The sequence below is a fragment of the Archocentrus centrarchus genome, chromosome 8 (genome assembly GCF_007364275.1).
Source record: "Archocentrus centrarchus isolate MPI-CPG fArcCen1 chromosome 8, fArcCen1, whole genome shotgun sequence".
Lineage (NCBI taxonomy): Eukaryota > Metazoa > Chordata > Actinopteri > Cichliformes > Cichlidae > Archocentrus > Archocentrus centrarchus.
The window spans coordinates 651,812-672,997 of record NC_044353.1 but is presented as its reverse complement, the minus strand read 5'-3'; the positions used below and the strand labels follow the sequence as shown (position 1 = coordinate 672,997).

The following is a 21,186-nucleotide window of genomic DNA, read 5'->3' as shown; positions in this document are numbered from 1 at the left end:
TGGGCCCATCCCTGTACAGGTGGGTTCACAGCTTCCTGACCAGCAGACCACAGGTGGTACGAGTGGGTCACCTCACCTCATCCTCCCTCACCCTCAACACTGGATCCCCCCAAGGCTGTGTGCTCAGCCCTCTGCTGTACTCACTGTACACCCATGACTGCGAGGCCACGTCAGAGTCCAACGTCATCATCAAGTTTGCTGACGACACTGCTGTTGTGAGACTAATCTCTCACAATGAGGAGACAGCCTACAGGAGAGAGGTCTCCCACCTGGAGAACTGGTGCCGGGAGAACCACCTTCTGCTCAGTGGCAGGAAGCAGCAGAGGGACTACCATCCACTTCTCATCAGTGGTGCTGAGGTGGAAAGAGTGGACACTTTCAAATACGTGACCATCTCACGGGACCTGTCCTGGACTCATCACATTAAATCACTGTGAGGAAGGCCAGACAGCGTCTCTACCTCCTCAGACAGCATCACCACCTGGATGGGAAACTGCACTAAGCAGGACTTTATGGCCCTTAAAAGGGTGGTTTGTTCAGCTGAACGGACCATCAGAACCATCCTGCCCAACCTGCAGGGCATTTACACCAAGCAGTGCAGGTCAGAGTGAGGTTAATGTGACTGATTGAACAGGTGTGAACAGGTGTGTATTTCCAGCAGAGACTCAGCAGCAGGTTAGAATCAAGCAGAGCAGCATTCATTTATTTCCACGTCTGCCTCATTGGGCTATGGGACAGGATGCTTTAATGTGTTTAAAGTCTCAGAGCCAGCTTAGAAACCAGCAGCAGCAGCACTGAGAGTGACTCAGTCTCATCCACTGCAGCGCAGACCTTTGTTTTCCTGCTCTGTCAGAAATCAGCAGATTAACTTGTTTCTGCAGCTTTTTGCACCAATGCTGAATTTTACTGGCATATTTTTAATGTTCTGAACAGATTTTTATCCACCATCTGATAATGTCTCTGTGACACTCATTTCAATCATTTTTTTTTTGGAAGAAAAATCAGATGACCCGTCAAGATTTTAGCTTTGTCAGATCCGTTCAGCCCCGCCCCTTTAATGTGACCGTGTGGGGGAACCTCACAGAGTCGATAACAGTTTTGTGTCACAGCTTCTGCCGATCACCCGTGTCAGTGTGACAGAGATTCCTGGGGTATACTTCATAGTGCAGGCCCTATGTAATGAAAGTAAACACCAAGCAAACTCCAAAGGGTTATCCTGCTGCCTTCATGAACTGAAGACACTGTGTGAACAGCATAAAGCAGACAACAGATGTAGTCAGAATCACTGATGCCTGTCAATAGATCAGTACTGACTGATTCATACACCTTCACACAGCTAAAAACATTTCGAGCAGGTCAGCTGGCTGAGCCCAAATAAATGAAGATGCTTTTGTTCTTTCATTTGTTCTGAAAGGTCCAGAGCACTTCAGCTAAAGTACAACTAAGAATCATCTGGCCAGCACTCCTGTGGAAAGCTGAGTGACCCTGAATGCATCACTGCAGGTAAACAGCCAAAGGACCCTGAACGCATCACTGCAGGTAAACAGCAAAGCCTGTGAATCATCAAAAATGGTTTAATGTTATTAACAAACACACTTTACCACATCCACATTTTACACACAGATGCTGCTTTCAAGTGCAGTCAGAAATATCACAAATATACAAAAACAGCCTGTAAAAGCACACAAGAAAATAGTTTCACAGGAGAGCCGACAACAATTTTTACTACGGGATCTTTCAGCACTTGAAGGCAGCAGGGACGGAATTACTAACAGCTTTCTTAAATCATCGAAATGGGAGTACATAAGAAGCCCTTGAAGGCAGCACAGAGGTCAATGACCCCTGCTGCCATGTAAAAGGAGCATTCCCCTCATTTTTATACCAACCCTATAAAGCAAAACACAGATCAGTTTCCAGATCAATCAGCATCCGCTCAATCCACTGCTGGGAAATGTACACATACACAGATCAGGAACCAGAAATCTGGAATCAGTCTGCTCTGCTGTCAGCTGAAAACCTCACATCGCCAACTGCAATAAGAACACTGACTGTAAACACATTATGAGGTTTGCACCTGACAGCAGACTCTCACTGGCAGTGTGTGGGTCCAGCTTAGTCCACTGGTTTCCTTCTGGGCCAGCTGGATCTGGTTCAGAACTGGTCTGGTTCTGGTCCACTTTGGTTTGTGTTTCAGAGTCTCTCAGTGAGTCTCAGTCCAGGAAGTGACCCAGTGTTTTGGGGATTTCCTATTTCGGGTTGAGGAAACCTGATCCTGGATCAGGAATCCATCAGCATTCATGTACTGCTGCTGCTGTAGCTTGTCTTTACCCACAATCCTCCGCTGGTGGAGCACTGCCGTCTGCCACACCCCCTGACGCACAAAGAAACCGCACTGCAGAGAAAACAGAGCATCAGAAACGTTGTATGTCCGCACAGCAACAGAGGTGGTGAACAGATGAGTGTTTGCTGCGACTCATCACTGAATCCGTTCATGAATAAAGACCTGCTGAAAGTCACATTCAGATTTAGAGGGGACACTGGCGCCACCTTGTGGTAATTCCTTGGATTAACTTCTGCATATTTTTGTTTCTTCCGTCTGTTTTTGTGTGTTTGAAATTTTATTTAATTGGCTGCAAAAATCCAGTGGATGTGGCCACAGACACATTAAAGGGTGAGTCCACTTTCAGAATAAAAGCCCCATCAAATCTGCAAAGCAATCCCCACAAAATAAAACAATCAGTTATCAATCAGATATGGTAGATCAGCTGAAAACAGGAGGTTAGAAAATGATTCCTGAGATTCTGGATGAAACAGGTTTCATGATGGCAGATGAATTTGTGGGGATGGTGTTATTAGAACATCATAAAACTGATCAAATTTAAGACAACAATTCAAAGATCCTCAAATGATCATATTAATCCGAATCAGCACTTTTCATAGGCAGTAAATCAGTCTGTAATCAGTCTGTAATCAGTCATTAATCAGTCTGTAATCAGTCATTAATCAGCCAGTAATCAGCCAGTAATCAGTTGGTAATCAGCTGGTAATCAGTCAGTAATCAGTCTGTAATTAGTGAATAGTCAGTAATCAGACAGTAATTAGTTGGTAATCAGTTTGTAATCAGTCTGTAATTAGTTAATAGTCAGTAATCAGTTGGTAATAAGCTGGTTATCAGTCAGTAATCAGCCGGTAACCCTTCCGGCTCCCGGTCCTTACGGCGGGGCTCTCTGGCTGCAGTGTCCCAGCCTCAGAGCTCCTCGGTCAGCCTGTCGTTCTCAGATGGCTGGCTCTTCACGTGGGCCTTCTGGGTCTTCGCCTGATACAGCTCCCTGGTGCTGGCTCTCCTGAAGAACCCACACTGAACAGCAGGGGGCGACACACAGCACCATAATGAAGCTCACATTACAGATGAGTGATGATGAGCAGTGATGAGATGATGCAGCTCTGGATCCTGAAACAGCCTCTTAGTGCAGCAGAGAACTGGAACACTCTTTCAGAAGTGGATAAACTCGAGTTTCCCTCTCCAGCTCAGGAATAATGATTTTAAGTCTGGATCATTTCAGAGGTTTCACTCCCGGTTTCTATGCCAAAGTCACAACTTATACATTTTTGTCTCAGTTTGATTAAAATGATCTATCAGTTTAAACATTAAACACCAGATAGCTGAAATGAAACATTTTAATACTGAGAGGAAACTACTGGTCATTTATTCACATGAATGTTTCCACTTACTCAACATTAGTCGAATTTAATGACTCTTATTTGTTTCTGAGGTACAGAATATTGAAAGTCAGAACTCTTTATCAAAGAGTCGTCATGACTTCATGAGCCACATCTGGTACTGAAATCCACTTGTGAAAAATGAAGTTATCTGCTGCATCATTTCTTTATGTTAATGCTCGGTTACCTTCCAGAGCAGCAGACAGAGCAGGGCCAGAAGCAGGACACCTGCCAGGACAGACACCACAATGATCCACAGGGGGGCGCCAGAGTCCACCTGCAGCTCCAGCTCTGGATAGATGTGGACCTCAATCTGCAGAGAATAACCCAGATTCAGGAGGAAAGTGTTGCCACTTGCAGACAATCGTGAAGGGAGGTGCAGTTATCTTTGCAGCCTGTAGTGGGTGCTAGCAGCAACCTGTTACCTGTGAACTCGGAGACTCAATGCTGATGGTGGGTTTGTTGGTCTGCAGCTTCAAAGATGCGCTGCCTCGAACCAACACGCTACTTGCATCACTGTAGTCCTGAAACACATCACAAAACTGCTTTTTGAAAAAAGTGATAACTCTGTGGCCACTAGAGGGCAAAAAAACCCACAAAGTCCTGATTCCTGAACACAAGGCATCTGCAGGTATACGGACAATAAGACTCTGAGACCACACAATGAAATTTAACACCTTTCAAACATAAAGCTCTGCTTTTTTAGGGTTTTCATTACAGCAGTTACAACATGATACAGTGAACCCTCGTTTATCGCAGGGGTTACGTTCCAAAAATAACCTGCGATAGGCGAAATCCGCAAAGTAGTCAGCTTTATCTTTTACAATTATTATACAGTACTATAGAAGGAAACCAAAGATCAAAACCTGTTTTCAAGCCGAACACATTCTGTGCTGGACAGAGACGAGGGACGGAGGAGATTGATTGACAGCCAATCAGGATGCAGAACACGATGCGCGTTTTATACACTAAAAACTGCACTAAAAAAATCCGTGAAACAGTGAGGCCGCGAGAGGTGAAGCGCATTATTACGAGGGTCACTGTATTGACATTTTCTGTCTATGACGCCTTTATGAACACTTTCGACACCCATCAGTTTGCATATCGTGCAAACAGATCCACAGAGGACGCCATCGCTGTAGCTCTCCACTCTGTGTGAGCCACTTGGAGCAGCAGCAGAGCTACGCTCGCATGCTCTTTGTGGATTACAGCTCAGCGTTCAACACAATCATCCCGGACATTCTCACCACCAAACTGCACCCCCTGGGCCTCCCCCCTCTCACATGTTCCTGGATAAAGGACTTCTTAACCAACCGGCCCCAGACTGTGAGACTTGGCCCCCATCTCTCCTCCACCCGCACACTGAGCACTGGCTCCCCACAGGGCTGTGTGCTGAGCCCCCTCCTGTACTGCCTCTACACCCATGACTGCAGTCCGGCCCACAATAACAACCTCATCGTCAAATTTGCTGATGACACCACAGTGGTCGAACTCATCTCAAGGGGAGATGAGGCAGCTTACAGAGAGGAGGTCCTGAAGTTGACAGCCTGGTGTTCAGAGAACAACCTGCACTGAACACTATGAAAACCAAAGAGATCATCATCGACTTCAGGAAGCACAGGACTGACCCAGCTCCCCTCTACATCAACGGGGAGCGTGTAGAGAGGGTCCACACCTTCAGGTTTCTTGGTGTCCTCATCTCTGCTGATCTCTCTTGGTCAGATAACACCACAGCTGTTATCAAGAAGGCTCAGCAGTGACTTCACTTCCTGAGGGTCCTCAGGAAGAACAACTTGGACTCAAACCTGCTGCTGACCTTCTACCGCTCATCCATTGAGAGCCTGCTGACGTACTGTATCACAGTATGGTACGGCAGCTGCACTGAGGCAGACAGGGTCAGGCTTCAGAGGGTAGTCAAGACAGCACAAAGAATCGTTGGCTGCCCTCTCCCCTCCCTGATGGACATCTACACCTCCCGCTGCATCAGCAGAGCCAGGAACATCATCAAGGACAGCTCACACCCTGGCTTTGACCTGTTTGACCTGCTGCCCTCTGGCAGGAGCTACAGGAGCATCAAAGCCAGAACAAACAGACTCAGGAACAGTTTCTTCACCAGAGCAATCACCACCCTGAACTCACACACTCACCCACTGTAACTGTGCAACACCCACATCTCTGTGCAATATTATATTATTCATACTGAACAATATCTAACATTCCTATATTGTGTAATATCCAATATTCATTCACCAAGTGCAATACTCACCATCTTCATTATTATATGTATACAATTATTTTATTTTTTACAATGTATATATTTTCATACATTATCTTATTTTCTGCATTTTTTTGTTTCAGTATATTCTTTTACATTTCATTTTCTGTATATGTTTAGATTATATTAGATTATTATATATTTATTTAGAAAGTTTGACTTTCTACAGAATGGCACTGAACAGGAGTGGCCCTCCAATCTCACTGTACAACCTGTATAATGACAATAAAGGCATTCTATTCTATTCTAAAGTGAAGAGATAACACTAAGGTAAATTTAATATAGAGTTAAACTAGCTAGATACAATGCAAAAACAAAAAAATGCCAATCTAAAAACAAGTAACCAATTAAAGAATTAAAGGATTAGGGTCTTTGTGTTCGTCATGTGAAGTTTTCATGTGCCCATTTTCCCTTTTTTAAGCTCTGTGTTTGGTCTCCTTCTGTCTCCATTAGCTTCTTTAGCTGCTAAGTTCTTCATTTGCTGCTTAGCAGAGACTTTTATTTTGAAAATAACAGTGTCTGAAACTGACAGCAAATGAACCATAAAACTGAAAGCAGGAGTTAAATGAGGCTAAACGCTGGGCGGAGCCAGAGAGATGGTGGTTGTACCTCGATCATGGTGGAGTTCCAAAGTCTGGCTCTGATGTTCAAAGTTGCCGAGTTGTTCATATTCATGAGAGGACAGACGAACTTCACGCACTTTGCCCCGTGGACACAGTCCTGCAACATGATTTACTGTCATTACTTTGAAACACAACCATAAAGTGTGCTCATAAAACTGTCCTTAGATTCCCCAAAATCCTCCAAAGCATCTCAGAATTTCTCTCTTTCCTAAGTGCTCCCACCTCCACCACTTTCCTAAAATGTTCCCACATTTTAAACTGTCCTCTGGGAAATAATCTTTAACGAGCTTCTAGAAAAAGTTGTTTTTGACTCCAGAGTGTCCCTGTGTTTGTGTCTGTACCAGAGCGTAGGACTTCTTCTTTGCTCTCTGCAGATGGAGGACAGGTGGAGTTTTGTCCGTCTGTTCCTCTTCCTCCTTTACTTCATCCAGACTCCTCTTCATCTTCTTCTCCTCCTCCTTCGACAGCTGAACAAACATGAGATAGAAATGTTTCAAAGAAGAGTTTAAAATGTTTCAGTAAATAGTTCAGATTTCATTGGTTTTTATTCTGAAAAGACTCAGAAAAGTACTTTTATTTTGAAAGGAGTGCATGAGACTGATGTTGCTATGGTTACCATAAGGTTGAGGGGGTTGATGATGTTGCCGGGTGGAGAGCAGCTTGGTTCTGAGGTGCCGCTTAGTTGGATCTCTGTGAGGTACAGCAGCCACTTCCCATTGGTCGCCTCCAGTGGCCAATCAAACTCCACCTCTAGGTTGCCCAGGTGACCCAATGGCTTTCCGTGGACATGCACCTGTTAGAGGATACCTGGTCACACCTTGTCTGTTCAGGGTCACATAGAAGAGCAAATGTTTTCAGGCAAACCTGGAAGGTGAAGAGCAGCAGGCTACCGATGTCCTCTGTCTTCTTCATTGCTGCCTCACCAGTCACGTGACCACTGAAGGAGGTGGGGCCTGGCACATTGATTCTGTCAGGATGCAGCCAATCAGGGCACCGGGTAAAATGTTACCATGACTTCTACACTTCAGTTTTTCAGCAGCTTTGATACATGGTTATTGAAAAGTGTGACTGAAGGTGTTTCCTGTGTATGCTGAAACTTTCATCTTCATAAAACCTTCCATGGATTAATGATTTAAGCCAGAACTTGTGCAGAGCCACCTTTTCCCTGGAGACTATCTGAAAGTGGAGGACCAGTCCTGCTTATTTCCAGCTCTATATCTTTATTCTTGGACTGAGCTTGTGCAAGGTTCATAGTTCTAAATATTACTCTCTTTTTTGTCTTCTTCTTCTTCTAGCTGCTCCTTGCACGTTCACCTTTCCACTCATCTCCCTCTCACTCACACACATGGACTCTGTCTTGCCTCAACTGCCTTTCATTTCTCTTCTCTCCAGAGCATACCTCCACCTGTCCAGGTTCTCTTCCACCTGCTCCCCAGTCCAGGGGTAGTGCTAAGAAGCTGTCACTGGACGCATTTTGGAACTAGAAGTTCACCCCAGAAAACATCCATTAAATTGTAAGCGGAAGTGTGGCAGAAGCACAAAATGTCTGCACCATCCTAGACGTGTGAATTTTGCCTCGGCTTACACAGGAAAACGTCCACCTCCAATAACAATGCCAAACAAGATGGTCGGGCACTTCTGCCTTCAGATTTCAGCCAAAATGGCCACAAAATCAAGGTCTAAACCTTTCGTTGGCCCTTCCTTAGCCCATGGCTTAAAATCAGTGAATTATTCAGTTATTGTGTATTTAAAAGCTAAAGTAATGCAACATCATTTCATTCCCCACGACTCCCAGGCCAGTATTTTCATTCGCTCAGCAGTGGCCGAGGCTTTTCCCTCAGTGCCAAGTTTGGACCAGAATTTCAGGGTACAAGCAAGTTACTGTTTCCATGCATTTAAATGGAGGTTAGGAAAGCATACTCAGCTGATCTGATGTCAGATTAAAACAATAATGTGATAGAAGATCCCTGGCCTTTTAAATAGGACCCTCAGTGCTGTAAAATGCATCAGGAGAGGCAGCAGCACCAAGGCTAGCTACATGCAAGTCTGCAAGGGGCACCACTGTCGCGGCACAAATTTTGACAATGGGAAGTCATAGCGTTTAAGATTTCCAGTTTCCTGCATGCGCAGTATGATTGGTTTCACTACCAGTTACAAAAGTTCGATTGATTCTTCGACAGAAATTTCTGTTTCCACCGTCTCATCAGTCTGTGAGCATAAACAGCTAATGAAGGGTCACAGGGTGAACTTCAAAGGTAAGGTGCTAATAAAGGCAGCTTTCAATGGTAGAAAGTACTTTTTAAAGACGTTTTCTGAATCAGTGCCTTTGTTTCGTACCTGTGTATGTGTATTTGGACCCGGTGTCAGACACTGCAGCGAGTTGGCGCTGCGAACGTTCAGGGAAATATGAATGAGACTGCGTTTGCATCACTTTATCACTATCACTGAATACATTTCTGTTATGCTTCTAAAAATAATTGCATCAATATCTGAGCATATGCAAACATTTACAAATCAGGTGTTACTGTATGCGGGTGTTACCCAACACTGGTTCAGCTCAGATGATTCACCAAAAAACCAGGGCCAAAGTTTTGTATTATTCTGATGACTGATGGAAGAAAGAAAGGATTCAATAATTCAAAAGGCTTAGTGCTTCTGAGTCTCAGGAGCATCCTTTAAACCAGGGGTAGGGAACTCCAGGCCTCGAGAGCCGGTGTCCTGCATGTTTTAGATGTGTCCCTGATCCAGCACACCTGAATCACATATAGAAGTCATTAGCAGGACTCTGGAGAACTTGACTGCAGACTGAGGAGGTAATTCAGTCATTTGAGTCAGGTGTGCTGGATCAGGGACACATCTAAAACCTGCAGGACACTGGCTTTCGAGGCCTGGAGTTCCCTACCCCTGCTTTAAACCCAAGATTTAGATTCAATTCAATTCAATTTTATTTATATAGCGCCAAATCACAACAAACAGTCGCCTCAAGGTGCTTTGTATTGTGGGTAAAGACCCTACAATAATACAGAGAAAACCCAACAGTCAAAAAGACCCCCTATGAGCAAGCACTTCAAGTATTACCAGAAGTAATAAATGAATGAATTAGCTTTTCAGCATCAAAAATGACTCCAAGATTTCTCACAGTGTTACTGGAGGCCAAAGTAATGCCATCCAGAGTAAGTCTGGTTTGACACCATGTTTCTAAGATTTGTGGGGCCGAGTAGAAGAACTTTAGTTTGATCTGAATTTTGAAGCAGGAAATTAGAGGACTTAATTCCTGCAGGTTAACTAATTGATGGTGAGGGATGGGGTTTTGGCGGGATGTTAGGAGGAGAGAAGCTGTCACGTTTGAACCATCTGGAGGCAAGAAACCATGTGTGCCTTTCACAACCTTATACACACAGACTACAGCACCTAACCCACCCAGAATTCAGGACAAATCTCTGGACAAGTCCCAGTTCAGTCTGAGAGTTCAGCCAATATCAGGGTTAGAATAGAATCAGGTTGTCTCTGAAGCTCCCTGAAAAGCCTTCAGCTGTGGTTCCTAGGATACTTAAGAGTAGAATGGGAGGCAGAGCCTTCAGCTTTCAGGCCCCTCTTCTGTGGAACCAGCTTCCAGCTTGGATTCAGGAGACAGACACCCTCTCTATTTTTAAGAAGAAGTCCTTGATCCAGGAACATGTGAGAGGGGGGAGGCCCAGGGTGTGCAGTTTGGTGGTGAGAATGTCCGGGATGATTGTGTTGAACGCTGAGCTGTAATCCACAAAGAGCATGCGAGCGTAGCTCTGCTGCTGCTCCAAGTGGCTCAACACAGAGTGGAGAGCTACAGTGATGGCGTCTTCTGTGGATCTGTTTGCACGATATGCAAACTGATGGGTGTCGAAAGTGGGGGGCAGATGGTCTTTGATGTGCTGGAGAACCAGCCTCTCAAAGCACTTCATGATTACCGGTGTGAAGGCCACAGGGCGGTAATCATTTAGGCTGGTGACAGATGACCTTTTGGGCACGGGGATGATTGTGGCTGTTTTTAGGCAGGGGGGGATGACTGCTTGGGCCAGGGAGAGGTTGAAAATCCTGGTGAGAATCAGGGTGAGCTGGTGGGCACACGCTCTGATCACCTTGCCAGGTACTCCGTCTGGTCCGGTAGCCTTCCTGGGGTTCACTGCCAGGAGCACGCGCCGTACCTCATGCTCCTGGACAGTGAGTGGGGTGCAGCCTGGTGGGGGGGGGGCAGGACTGGAGCAGATGGGTGGTCCTGAGGCATCTCAAAGCGAGCAAAGACACAGTTAAGTTCCTCTGCTAGTGACACACTCAGGTCTCCTGCAGTCACATCACAGCCTCTGAAGTTTGTGATGTTCTGAATGCCCTGCCACACCTCCCGTGTGTTATTGCTGGACAGATGGGACTCTATTCTCCTCCTGTAGTCCGTTTTGGCTTTTTTAATTCCTCTTTTCAGGTCAGCTCGAGCAGCACTGTACAGAGCTCTGTCGCCTGACCTGAAGGCAGCATCACGGGTTTTGAGGAGTGAACGGACCTGGCTGTTCATCCAGGGTTTCTGGTTAGGGAAAAACCGGATGTTTTTGCTGACAGTCACATTTCCGATACAGAACTTAATGTAGTCCAGTACCGTCCCTGTGAATGTTTCTAGGTCCTCGTGTTCGAATAAGTCCCAGTCTGTGTATGCAAAGCAGTCCTGTAGGTCGGAGAGTGCGTTTTCAGGCCAGGTTGTAATGGTTTTTACAGTAGGCCTGGCTCTCCGTCTGAGGGGGGTGTATGCTGGGGTGAGCAGCAGGGAAAGATGGTCGGACTGGCCGAGGTGGGGGAGGGGTTTGGCTCTGTACGCGTTCTTAATGTTGGAGTAAACATGGCAGCCTACAGAGAGGAGGTCCTGAAGTTGACAGCCTGGTGTTCAGAGAACAAACTGGTACTGAACACCATGAAAACCAAAGAGATCATCATCGACTTCAGGAAGCACAGGACTGACCCAGCTCCCCTCTACATCAACGGCGAGCGTGTGGAGAGGGTCCACACCTTCAGGTTTCTCGGTGTCCTCATCTCTGCTGATCTCTCTTGGTCAGATAACATCACAGCTGTTATCAAGAAGGCTCAGCAGTGACTTCACTTCCTGAGGGTCCTCAGGAAGAACAACTTGGACTCAAACCTGCTGCTGACCTTCTACCGCTCATCCATTGAGAGCCTGCTGACGTACTGTATCACAGTATGGTACGGCAGCTGCACTGAGGCAGACAGGGTCAGGCTTCAGAGGGTAGTCAAGACAGCACAAAGAATCGTTGGCTGCCCTCTCCCCTCCCTGATGGACATCTACACCTCCCGCTGCATCAGCAGAGCCAGGAACATCATCAAGGACAGCTCACACCCTGGCTTTGACCTGTTTGACCTGCTGCCCTCTGGCAGGCGCTACAGGAGCATCAAAGCCAGAACAAACAGACTCAAGAACAGTTTCTTCGCCAGAGCAATCACCACCCTGAACTCACACACTCACCCGCTGTAACTGTGCAATATTATATTATTCATACTGAACAATATCTGACATTCCTATATTGTGTAATATCCAGTATTCATTCACTAGTGCAATATTCATTCACCAAGTGCAATATTCATCATCTTCATTATTATATGTATACACATATTTACTTTTCTTACAATGTACAGATGCACCAATGTATGTATATATTTTTATACATTCTATTTTTTGTATATTTTACACATTGTTTATTTCTGTATATCTCTTGATTATATTGATCATACTAGATTATAATATTTTTATAACATTTTTATTTTAGAGAGTTTGATTTTCTGTTACATGGCACTGAACAGGAGTGGCCCTCCAATCTCATTGTACATCCTGTATAATGACAATAAAGGCATTCTATTCTATTCTATTCTATTCTATTTTTAAGATTAGGCTTAAAACTTTCCTTTTTGATCAAGCTTATAGTTAGGGCTGGATCAGGTGTCCCTGAACCCCCGCTTAGTTATGCTGCTATAGGCCTAGGCTGCTGGGGGTTCCCATGATGCACTGTTTCTTTTCATTCACCTTATTTACTTTGTTTATACTCCACTCTGTATTTAATCATTAGTTATTATTAATCTCTGTCTCTCTTCCACAGCATGTCTTTTGTCCTGTCCCTCTCCCCTCTCTGAATTGAACTGAACTGATTGAGTTCAAGGTTATCTGGCGAGGGTTATCTTTTATGTGGGTCTTTACTTACAGATTGAGAGACGTCTGCAAGCAGTACTTCACCAGCATGGAGACGGATTTTGGGGAGAGATCCCACTGCTCGCTGAGCCTGAAGACACACAGAAATCCCACTCAGTAACCATCCAACAAACACAGTGACAGTAGCGTGTGGTGGAGGTCATACGTAGACAGCTGCAGCAGAGACCGAATCTCCTGAGTGTCCAAACTGATCTCAGATGGCTGAAATTTGATCAAAACCTGAACCTGAAACACAGGAAGAGACAATACTCCAGGAAACATCTCAGCATGGGTACTGCAGTACAGACAGCAGTAATGCTGGTACAACACAGTCAGCAGTAATAGTTCCCCACCTTCTGGTTGCTTCTAAAAGGGTTGCCGAGCTCACACAAGAGAAAGGTCTCCTTGACAGAGCACTCCACCACGGCTGAGGCATCACCCTGAGACATAAACAGAAAGTGCTTAAAGGAGACAGTGGTCCAAGTCAAGCTCCAGAGTCCTAATACAAGTGTATTAGATCTGGATCTGACACACAGGCCCTGGTCTTCTCGGTCGAGGGTAAATGGAGTACTTTTATGCTTTATCTTCTTTATTGCTTTATCTTCTAATGACTGCAAAGAATTTTTAGATTTCTTTAATGGCAAGATCAATAGTATCAGATCACAGTCTTTTTTTAAATTTTAAACTAAAGTTTAAAGGACTATGTCCAAGTTTTTTTGGACCAAATTCAATGAGTCACATCTTTCTGGTCACAGGTAGAGGTATGTTTGTGGTTAACCATAGTGAAAAGAGAAGGTCTAAGGCAGGGGTGGCCAACTCCAGGCCTCAAGAGCTGGTGTCCTGCATGTTTTAGATGTGTTCCTGATCCAACACACCTGAATCACATATAGAAGTCATTAGCAGGACTCTGGAGAACTTGACTGCATACTGAGGAGGTAATTCAGCCATTGGATCAGGTTTGTTGGATCAGGGACACATCTAAAACCTGAAGGACACCGGCTCTTGAGGCCTGGAGTTGGCCACCCCTGGTCTAAGGTCAGTAAATGAAGGCTGTTTAGGTAAGTCCAAAGACCTTTAAGTTAACCAGAAATCCATTTCAAGTTGGTGTCTCACAGTATCTCCAACCAGGGTTAGGGTCAGCATCCACCCCACATGATGCATAAGTTTTATCTATGTGACATGACAGAAGGTCCGACCCCAGAGATTTATCTTCATGTTCGACTGCTTTCAGCACTGCTGGTATTTGTTTAGACTCTTTTGCTCCAGTTGATCTTTCAGAGTTAACTTCAATAGTTACTTCCTCCAAACCAGCAACATGTTTGTTAGATCCCATTCCTACTAGACTGTTCAAAGAAGTCTTTCCAATTATTGATGCTTCAATCTTGAAAATGATCAATTTGTCTTTATTAGTTGGCTATGTACCACAGACCTTCAAGGTGGCTGTAATTAAACCGCACTTTTCAGTTTTATTTTTTATTTGTAAAAAATGTTTTGAATCATGTATAACTTTCTTTCCATTTCACAATTGTAACCACTTTGTGTTGGTCTTTCACATTAAATTCCAGTGAAACATATTTATGTTTGTGGTTGTAATGTGACAAAATATGGAAAAGTTCAAGGGGTATAAATACTTTTGTAAGCCAAAAGTTTTGACATGTAACAACAATAATTTGGTTCTTAATTGATTCTAAATTAAAAATTTATGTACAGCACTTTGGTCAACTGCTGTTGTGTTAAATGTGCTATAAAAATAAACTTGACTTGACTAGGCTGGACTATTGTAAATCATTATTATCAGGCTGTCCTAAAAGCTCCCTGAAAAGCCTTCAGCTGATCCAAAATGCTGCAGCTAGAGTACTGACAGGGACTAGAAAGAGAGAGCAGATTTCTCCCATATTGGCTTCTCTTCATTGGCTCCCTGTTAAATCTAGAATAGAATTTAAAATCCTTCTCCTCACATACAAGGTCTTGAATAATCAGGCCCCATCTTATCTCAAAGACCTCATAGTACCATATCACCCCAACAGAGCACTTCTCTCTCAGACTGCTGGCTTACTTGTGGTTCCTAGGATACTTAAGAGTAGAATGGGAGGCAGAGCCTTCAGCTTTCAGGCCCCTCTTCTGTGGAACCAGCTCCCAGCTTGGATTCAGGAGACAGACACCCTCTCTATTTTTAAGATTAGGCTTAAAACTTTCCTTTTTGATCAAGCTCATTTTAAGCATTACTTTAAACTGTGAATCATGCTGAGCCATTGTAGTAGAGTCAAAGGATAGAAATATGGAACTGGCCATGAGCAGAAATGATCTCCTTTAATTCTAAATGTTAACTTTCTGTATTTAAATGCTCATTTCTGGGATTATTAACAGCAGGGATGATATTGTTGCACCACAGGAGTGATATCTAGGTCATCACAATGCAGAGTGACTTCACCACTCTGTATTTAATCATTTATTATTAATCTCTGTCTCTCTTCCCACAGCATGTCTTTTTTTCTCTCCCCTCAGCAGATGACCCCCCCCCCCCCCCCCCCCTTCCTGAGCCTGGTTCTGCTGTTGGGCAGTGGTGGCCAAAGTACTGACATTCTGTACTTAAGTAGAAGTACAAGTACTTGTGTTAAAAACTACTCTGGTAAACGTTGAAGTACTGGTTCAACTTCAGTACTCAAGTAAAAGTAAAAAAGTACAGGCTCTGAAATGTACTCAAAGTAAGAAAGTAAAAGTAGCTCCTTGGAGGACGTTTCTACCTCTCTTTTGCATCTTTCTCCATCTGAGTGAAGTTATCGCTCATTCTTTGCTGTTCCTTAAAATACAGCAGTTGTTCTTTTAGCTAGCAAACACACTGTGTGACAAACTGCACACACTATTTTTGTCCTTTACGTTTTCTGTCATTTATTTTCCTCACCGTTCCGGCGTGCAGCCTCTATGTAAAGCGCAACTTCCTCTGGCTCTTTCTGGTCTCTGAGCGAGCATTGCAGGAGCCTCTCCATCTACCGTGTTGGGTGTCTGTTCCCTCCCTCTCACCCTGTTGTCGCGACTTCCAAGAAAAAACCGCTCGCAATCAAAAGCCGGCTCCCGCACTGACCAGAAATGCAAACGTTTCTCAGACGCATTAAACCTAAAGTAACGAGCTTGTTTTGAAAATGTAGGAAGTAGAAAGTACAGATACTTGTGTAAAAATGTAGTGAGTAAAAGTACAAAGTTGTCAGAAAAATAAATACTCAAGTAAAGTACAGATACCTGAAAAATCTACTTAAGTACAGTAACGAAGTACAAATACTTCGTTACTGTACACCACTGCTGTTGGGTTTTCTCTGTATTATTGTAGGGTATTTACCCATAATACAAAGTGCCATGAGGCGACTGTTTGTTGTGATTTGGTGCTATATAATTAAAATTGAATTGAATTGAATTGAATTGAATTGAATTGAATTGAATTGAATTGAATTAAATGAGTTAAATCACTGTGATGCTCAGAGCTCTAATGTCTCTACCTTTGTTTCCACCCCAGAGTAAATGAGCGATGGCGGGATGCTGATGTTCAGAATGGTGTTATGAGCGTCCTCTGCTGGCCGGCCTGGTGATGGCGTGTTACTGACGTTAACCTGCAGAAACAACCTCTTGATGGTGGAGTTGTAGTACAACACCTGAGTGCCCTCAAGCCTGAAAAGACAAAAACACAAATGTCAGCCACACAGCAGCAGCCATCTGAGTCAGTCAGGACTTCTGTGATGTCACAGTCAGCTGATAAACTAACCATGAGCCAAGACTCAAAGCAGCAAACCACCACCTTCTGTTCTTAATGTCTTGTAACTGTTTGTATGTTTTCACCCTTCATTTCTTAGATGTGAAATATTTAAAACATCGTCCACCAGTTCTTTCAGAGTTGGGTCGAGAGGCAGAGTGCAGCCTGGACTGATGGCAGCCTGTCGCAGGGCTAACACAGAGTGACAGACAATCATTCACACCTACGGGCAGTTTAGAGTCACCAGGTAACCTAACCCCACTGACTGCATGTATTTGGACTGTGGGAAGAAACCGGAGTACCTGGAGAGAACCCACACAGACACGGGAAGAACATGCAAGCTCTGGTGGATTTGAACCCAGGACCGTCTTACTGTGAAGCAGCAGTGCTAACCACCACACTGTCCATATTTACAATTAAAAAAAAAGAGGGATTTTTATTTATTTTTATATTTTAAAAAGTTCATTTTAATTTAATTTTTGTATTTAAAAAGTTTGCCGGTCTGGAGCACTCACAATGCCAAGATCAGAAATGATCTGAAAGAAGTGGCTGCTGCTGCCCATCAGTCTGGGAAGGATTATCCACAAATGGATATCCCAGCACACTCATCCCAAGCTCAGACTGTGCAACACTCAGAATAACTGCAAAAACCCAGGAGCTCCATCTCAGACTCTGCAGGCCTCAGTTAGCATGTTAAAGGTTAAAGGTCATGACAGCACAATTAGAAACAGACTGAACAAGTACAGCTGCTCGGCTGCAGGAAAAGCCTCTGCTCTCTAAAAGAACATGGCAGCACAGCTCAGGTTTGCAAAGCTGCATTTGAACAAAGATTTTTGGGATGGTGTCCTCTGACAGATAAAACCAGCATGCAGATGTCTGTCCATCATTCACAGCAGCACGTTTGGAGGAAACCAAACTCGGCACATCAGCGCCAACATCTCAGAGCAGCTGTCAGCACGGTGGAGGAGGGCGGAGGATCTGGGCTCCCTGCAGTCACTGAGTGGACCATGAACTCCTCTGTAGACCAAAGTATTCTAGAGGCACATGTGAGGCTGTCTGTCCCACAGCTGAAGCTGGGACCAAACTGGGTCACCAACAGGACGATGATCCAAGCACAGCAGCAAGAATGAAGGAGCTGGAATTGCCCTCAGAGTCCAGACCTCAGCCTGCTGACTGCTGTGGGGGGGCCTTCAGAGAGCTGTGCAGGAATGAATGCTGCAAACCTCACTGAGCTGAAGCTACGCTGTGAAGGAGAGCGGACCAAACTCCTCCACAGTCATGTGACTGATGATGACGTCACACAGGAAACATCTGCAGCTCATTGCTGCTGAAGCTGCCGGATTGACTGTAACAAAGGTACAAAACCCTCAGAGACAGACGAGTAGCTGATTCTCTGGTTTCATTTGTGGATTTTTTAAATATATATATATATATATATATATATATATATATATATATATATATATAATGCTTTTGGCCTCCTATTTAACAGATTCTACAGTCTAGAGAGAGGAAAGAGATGGGGGGGGGAAACACGTAGAAAATGGCAACAGGTTGGGACGCAAACCTGTACCGCCTGCACCGCCATACGGCATCCACCTGCCCATCGGCTGAGCCAACCTGGTGCCCGTTTCTGGGTTTTTATGTAGATGTGGATTTGGGTTTTCTGGGTACAAGAATATTAAACAGATTTTTAAAAAGGATAATAAATAATACTAAATTCTTAAATAACTTTTAAAGCCAGTGAAATACTGAACAGCTTCTTATTATCTTGCTGATCACAGGACCTCCTGCCTTCCTGATCTTGGACTCTTTCACATTCAGTGATCAATGATCAGCTTCTGCCTGAGCAGCGTGTGTGTCATGCTCACTCACTCGGTGAACGGTTTCTGGCGCTCATCGGTGAACCGCGCCGTCATCTGCAGGTTACTGTGGCAGCGGTTATCAGAACCGCAGGCCTTCTGAATGTGGATCTGAGGACAACATCAGTTAGATGGGGAGAGTTTCACATTTGTGTAAGAGCTGAAGGTTCTGGAGGGTTCTGACCTGGGTTCTGATGGGTCTTGGGGTCTCACTCAGCACCGGGAGGCGTTTCAGATCCTGCACCACTTTTCTTTTCTTGGGAAGCTTTTCATGCAAAGAGATGTTCAGGGAAAACACTAGAGGTTCCACTTTGTCTCTGATCACAGCCTGCAGAACATGAGGACAGAACAAATCCCGAACACGAGTTCAGTTAGAACAGGAAGCATTCTGCAGGATCATCTCTGCAGGCTTTGGATCTGTGCAGGTGGACTGAAGTGAACCGGCTGCACTGAGGCTGAAAGCAGGCATTCAGATAGTGATCAGCAGGAATGTGAAGAAAACGTGAGTCAGAGCAAGTAGACTCAGAGTGTTCGTTAGCATCGCGGGGTAAAAACAGGATGAGAGATGAGTGGATGTGGGTACAAACACAAACAGAAGACATGAATGGACGTGACCTGCAGCGCTTGAACCTGCATGCACACGGCCTGATGAGCTCTTTGTGGTTTCTCTGCTGAACGGTGGTGGAGAAACAGGATGTGGAGTCTGTCAGCAGCTGAAAGCTTAACACTCAGCAGCAGAAGGTCCTGGTGCTCTGAATCAATCAGTCATATCTCACACACCAGAACTTCCTTTATCCAACTCTAATTAAAGGAAAAAATATCTGAAACCTCCGCCTTAGATTTAAGATCTTTGATGTTCTTTAGTGCAGAAATAAAGCAGCACATTCAGTCGTTCCTCTGATTACACAGTGGCTGCTTCAGTTTGTCAGACTACGCTGGGTTTAAACTTCAGCACAGCTCAGAGATTCGCTGCTCACATCATCAGTGGATGAGCTCAACTCAGCAGGCTGTAGGGGTGCTGCGTGTGTGTGTGTGTGTGTCTCACCAGCAGTCCCACTCTCAGCGTCCTGCACTGTTCCTTTGGCATCGACAGGTAATCAGAGTACACGCTCTGCCTGTTGTCAAGGAAATGGAGGCGGGGCTTGAGGCTGGTGATGTCAGCGGTCACTGTGAAGAGGATAGCTGTGACACAAAGAAAAGAGTCCAAATATAAAACACTGGCTTTGATGTGATTTATGAAAAAGAAAAAAACTGAAACTTAATAACAGCTTTGGGCTGAATTTATTGGCATTTTTGTCACATTTAATGATTTATTTCTTCCTTAGCTCTAAAAAGCTTAAGTTAAAGTTTAAAAATAACTGATGATGGGTGTTTAGGAGGACTGAGCATTGAGCCCTGAGGAACTCCCCCTTATGATTTATAGATAAATAGAACCTGGTTTGCATGAGTTTCATATTCAATATACTGTTGAGTACATTATGTACTCAGATGAACAGTAGACGATATACAAACTTGTAAATAATGATTGTCATCATATTTATTCTTTTTCTTAATCCAAGTTATTTATAGAAAAATCTAACAATCAGTTAATACGCATTCTTTGACTCATGGATGCACGGTTAATTCAGTTTTATTTATATAGCACCAAATCACAACAAACAGTCGCCTCAAGGCGCTTTGTATTGTGGGTAAAGACCCTACAATAATACAGAGAAAACCCAACAGTCCAAACGACCCCCTATGAGCAGCACTTGGTGACAGTGGGAAGGAAAAACTCCCTTTAACAGGAAGAAACCTCCAGCAGAACCAGGCTCAGGGAGGGGGGGTCATCTGCTGAGGGGGGGGGAGAGAGATTAATAATAACTAATGATTAAATGAGTGAAAAGAGGTGAATGAAAAGAAACAGTACATCACGGGAACCCCCCCAGCAGCCGAGGCCTATAGCAGCATAACTAAGTGGGGTTTAGTTTTAGTTTTAAAGACCTTCAATATTTTGACATTTACAAACTGAACAATAAATTAATTATAGCTGAAAACATGTCAGATGTATTAATAATGCTTTACTGAAACTTCATAGCTCTTCTTTGATGGAATAAGATTACTTCACAGGAGGTCAACGTGCAGAAAAAAATCATCTTTATAGTCGCTGTCATTAAGAAAAGTGTTTATATTTTCAGACTGATGTTAAATTAGCCAGAATGGACTCTGGTCAGCTGTTCCTGTGTTACAGATATCAGCTCCTCTGTGAGACCGAGGACACACCACGGAGACACAGTCAGCATGACCTTGTCTCTGATTGGTCCAATTAACAGAACCAGCAAACACACACACACACACACACACACACACACACACACATACACACACACACACACACACACACACACACACACACACACACACACACACACACAGAGTTGTAATAATATCAGTTTCTGTGATGTGATTTATCATTCAGTGAAACACACAGGAGACAAGAGGACACACAAGGACACAGCATGATGTCATCATTGTGTGTGTGTGTGTGTGTGTGTGTGTGTGTGTGTGTGTAGGCATTCTGTCATAGCAACAGTATGGCCTCATCTCTGATTGGTCAAATAAATGAGACAGAATGAGCACACAAACACACACACTCAGACCTCCCTGACTGTGTGTGTTTATTAACAAGTGGAGATAATGGACAGCTGTGTCCTGTCAATCAATCATACACATACAGAAACACACACTCACAGAGGAAGCTGATGTCA

At 44.3% G+C, this 21,186-nt stretch overlaps 1 protein-coding gene across 1 annotated transcript in view; it reads right to left on the bottom strand.

Moving 5' to 3' along the window:
• Positions 1 to 1,642: 1,642 nt before the first annotated feature.
• The window catches only part of LOC115784742 (integrin alpha-3-like), a 40,403-nt gene continuing 20,859 nt past the window's right edge, over positions 1,643 to 21,186 (bottom strand). The window contains exons 15-29 of the mRNA XM_030736072.1: positions 19,485 to 19,621; positions 18,624 to 18,767; positions 18,453 to 18,550; positions 16,327 to 16,495; positions 13,189 to 13,275; positions 13,002 to 13,081; positions 12,849 to 12,926; positions 7,483 to 7,585; positions 7,235 to 7,411; positions 6,960 to 7,085; positions 6,605 to 6,715; positions 4,146 to 4,244; positions 3,908 to 4,033; positions 3,217 to 3,358; positions 1,643 to 2,392 (exon numbers count right to left, since the gene is read on the bottom strand). Of these exons, the coding sequence (XP_030591932.1) occupies positions 3,248 to 3,358; positions 3,908 to 4,033; positions 4,146 to 4,244; positions 6,605 to 6,715; positions 6,960 to 7,085; positions 7,235 to 7,411; positions 7,483 to 7,585; positions 12,849 to 12,926; positions 13,002 to 13,081; positions 13,189 to 13,275; positions 16,327 to 16,495; positions 18,453 to 18,550; positions 18,624 to 18,767; positions 19,485 to 19,621 (1,646 nt within the window). The 3' untranslated portion in view covers positions 1,643 to 2,392; positions 3,217 to 3,247. The remainder of the gene's footprint in view (positions 2,393 to 3,216; positions 3,359 to 3,907; positions 4,034 to 4,145; positions 4,245 to 6,604; positions 6,716 to 6,959; positions 7,086 to 7,234; positions 7,412 to 7,482; positions 7,586 to 12,848; positions 12,927 to 13,001; positions 13,082 to 13,188; positions 13,276 to 16,326; positions 16,496 to 18,452; positions 18,551 to 18,623; positions 18,768 to 19,484; positions 19,622 to 21,186) is intronic.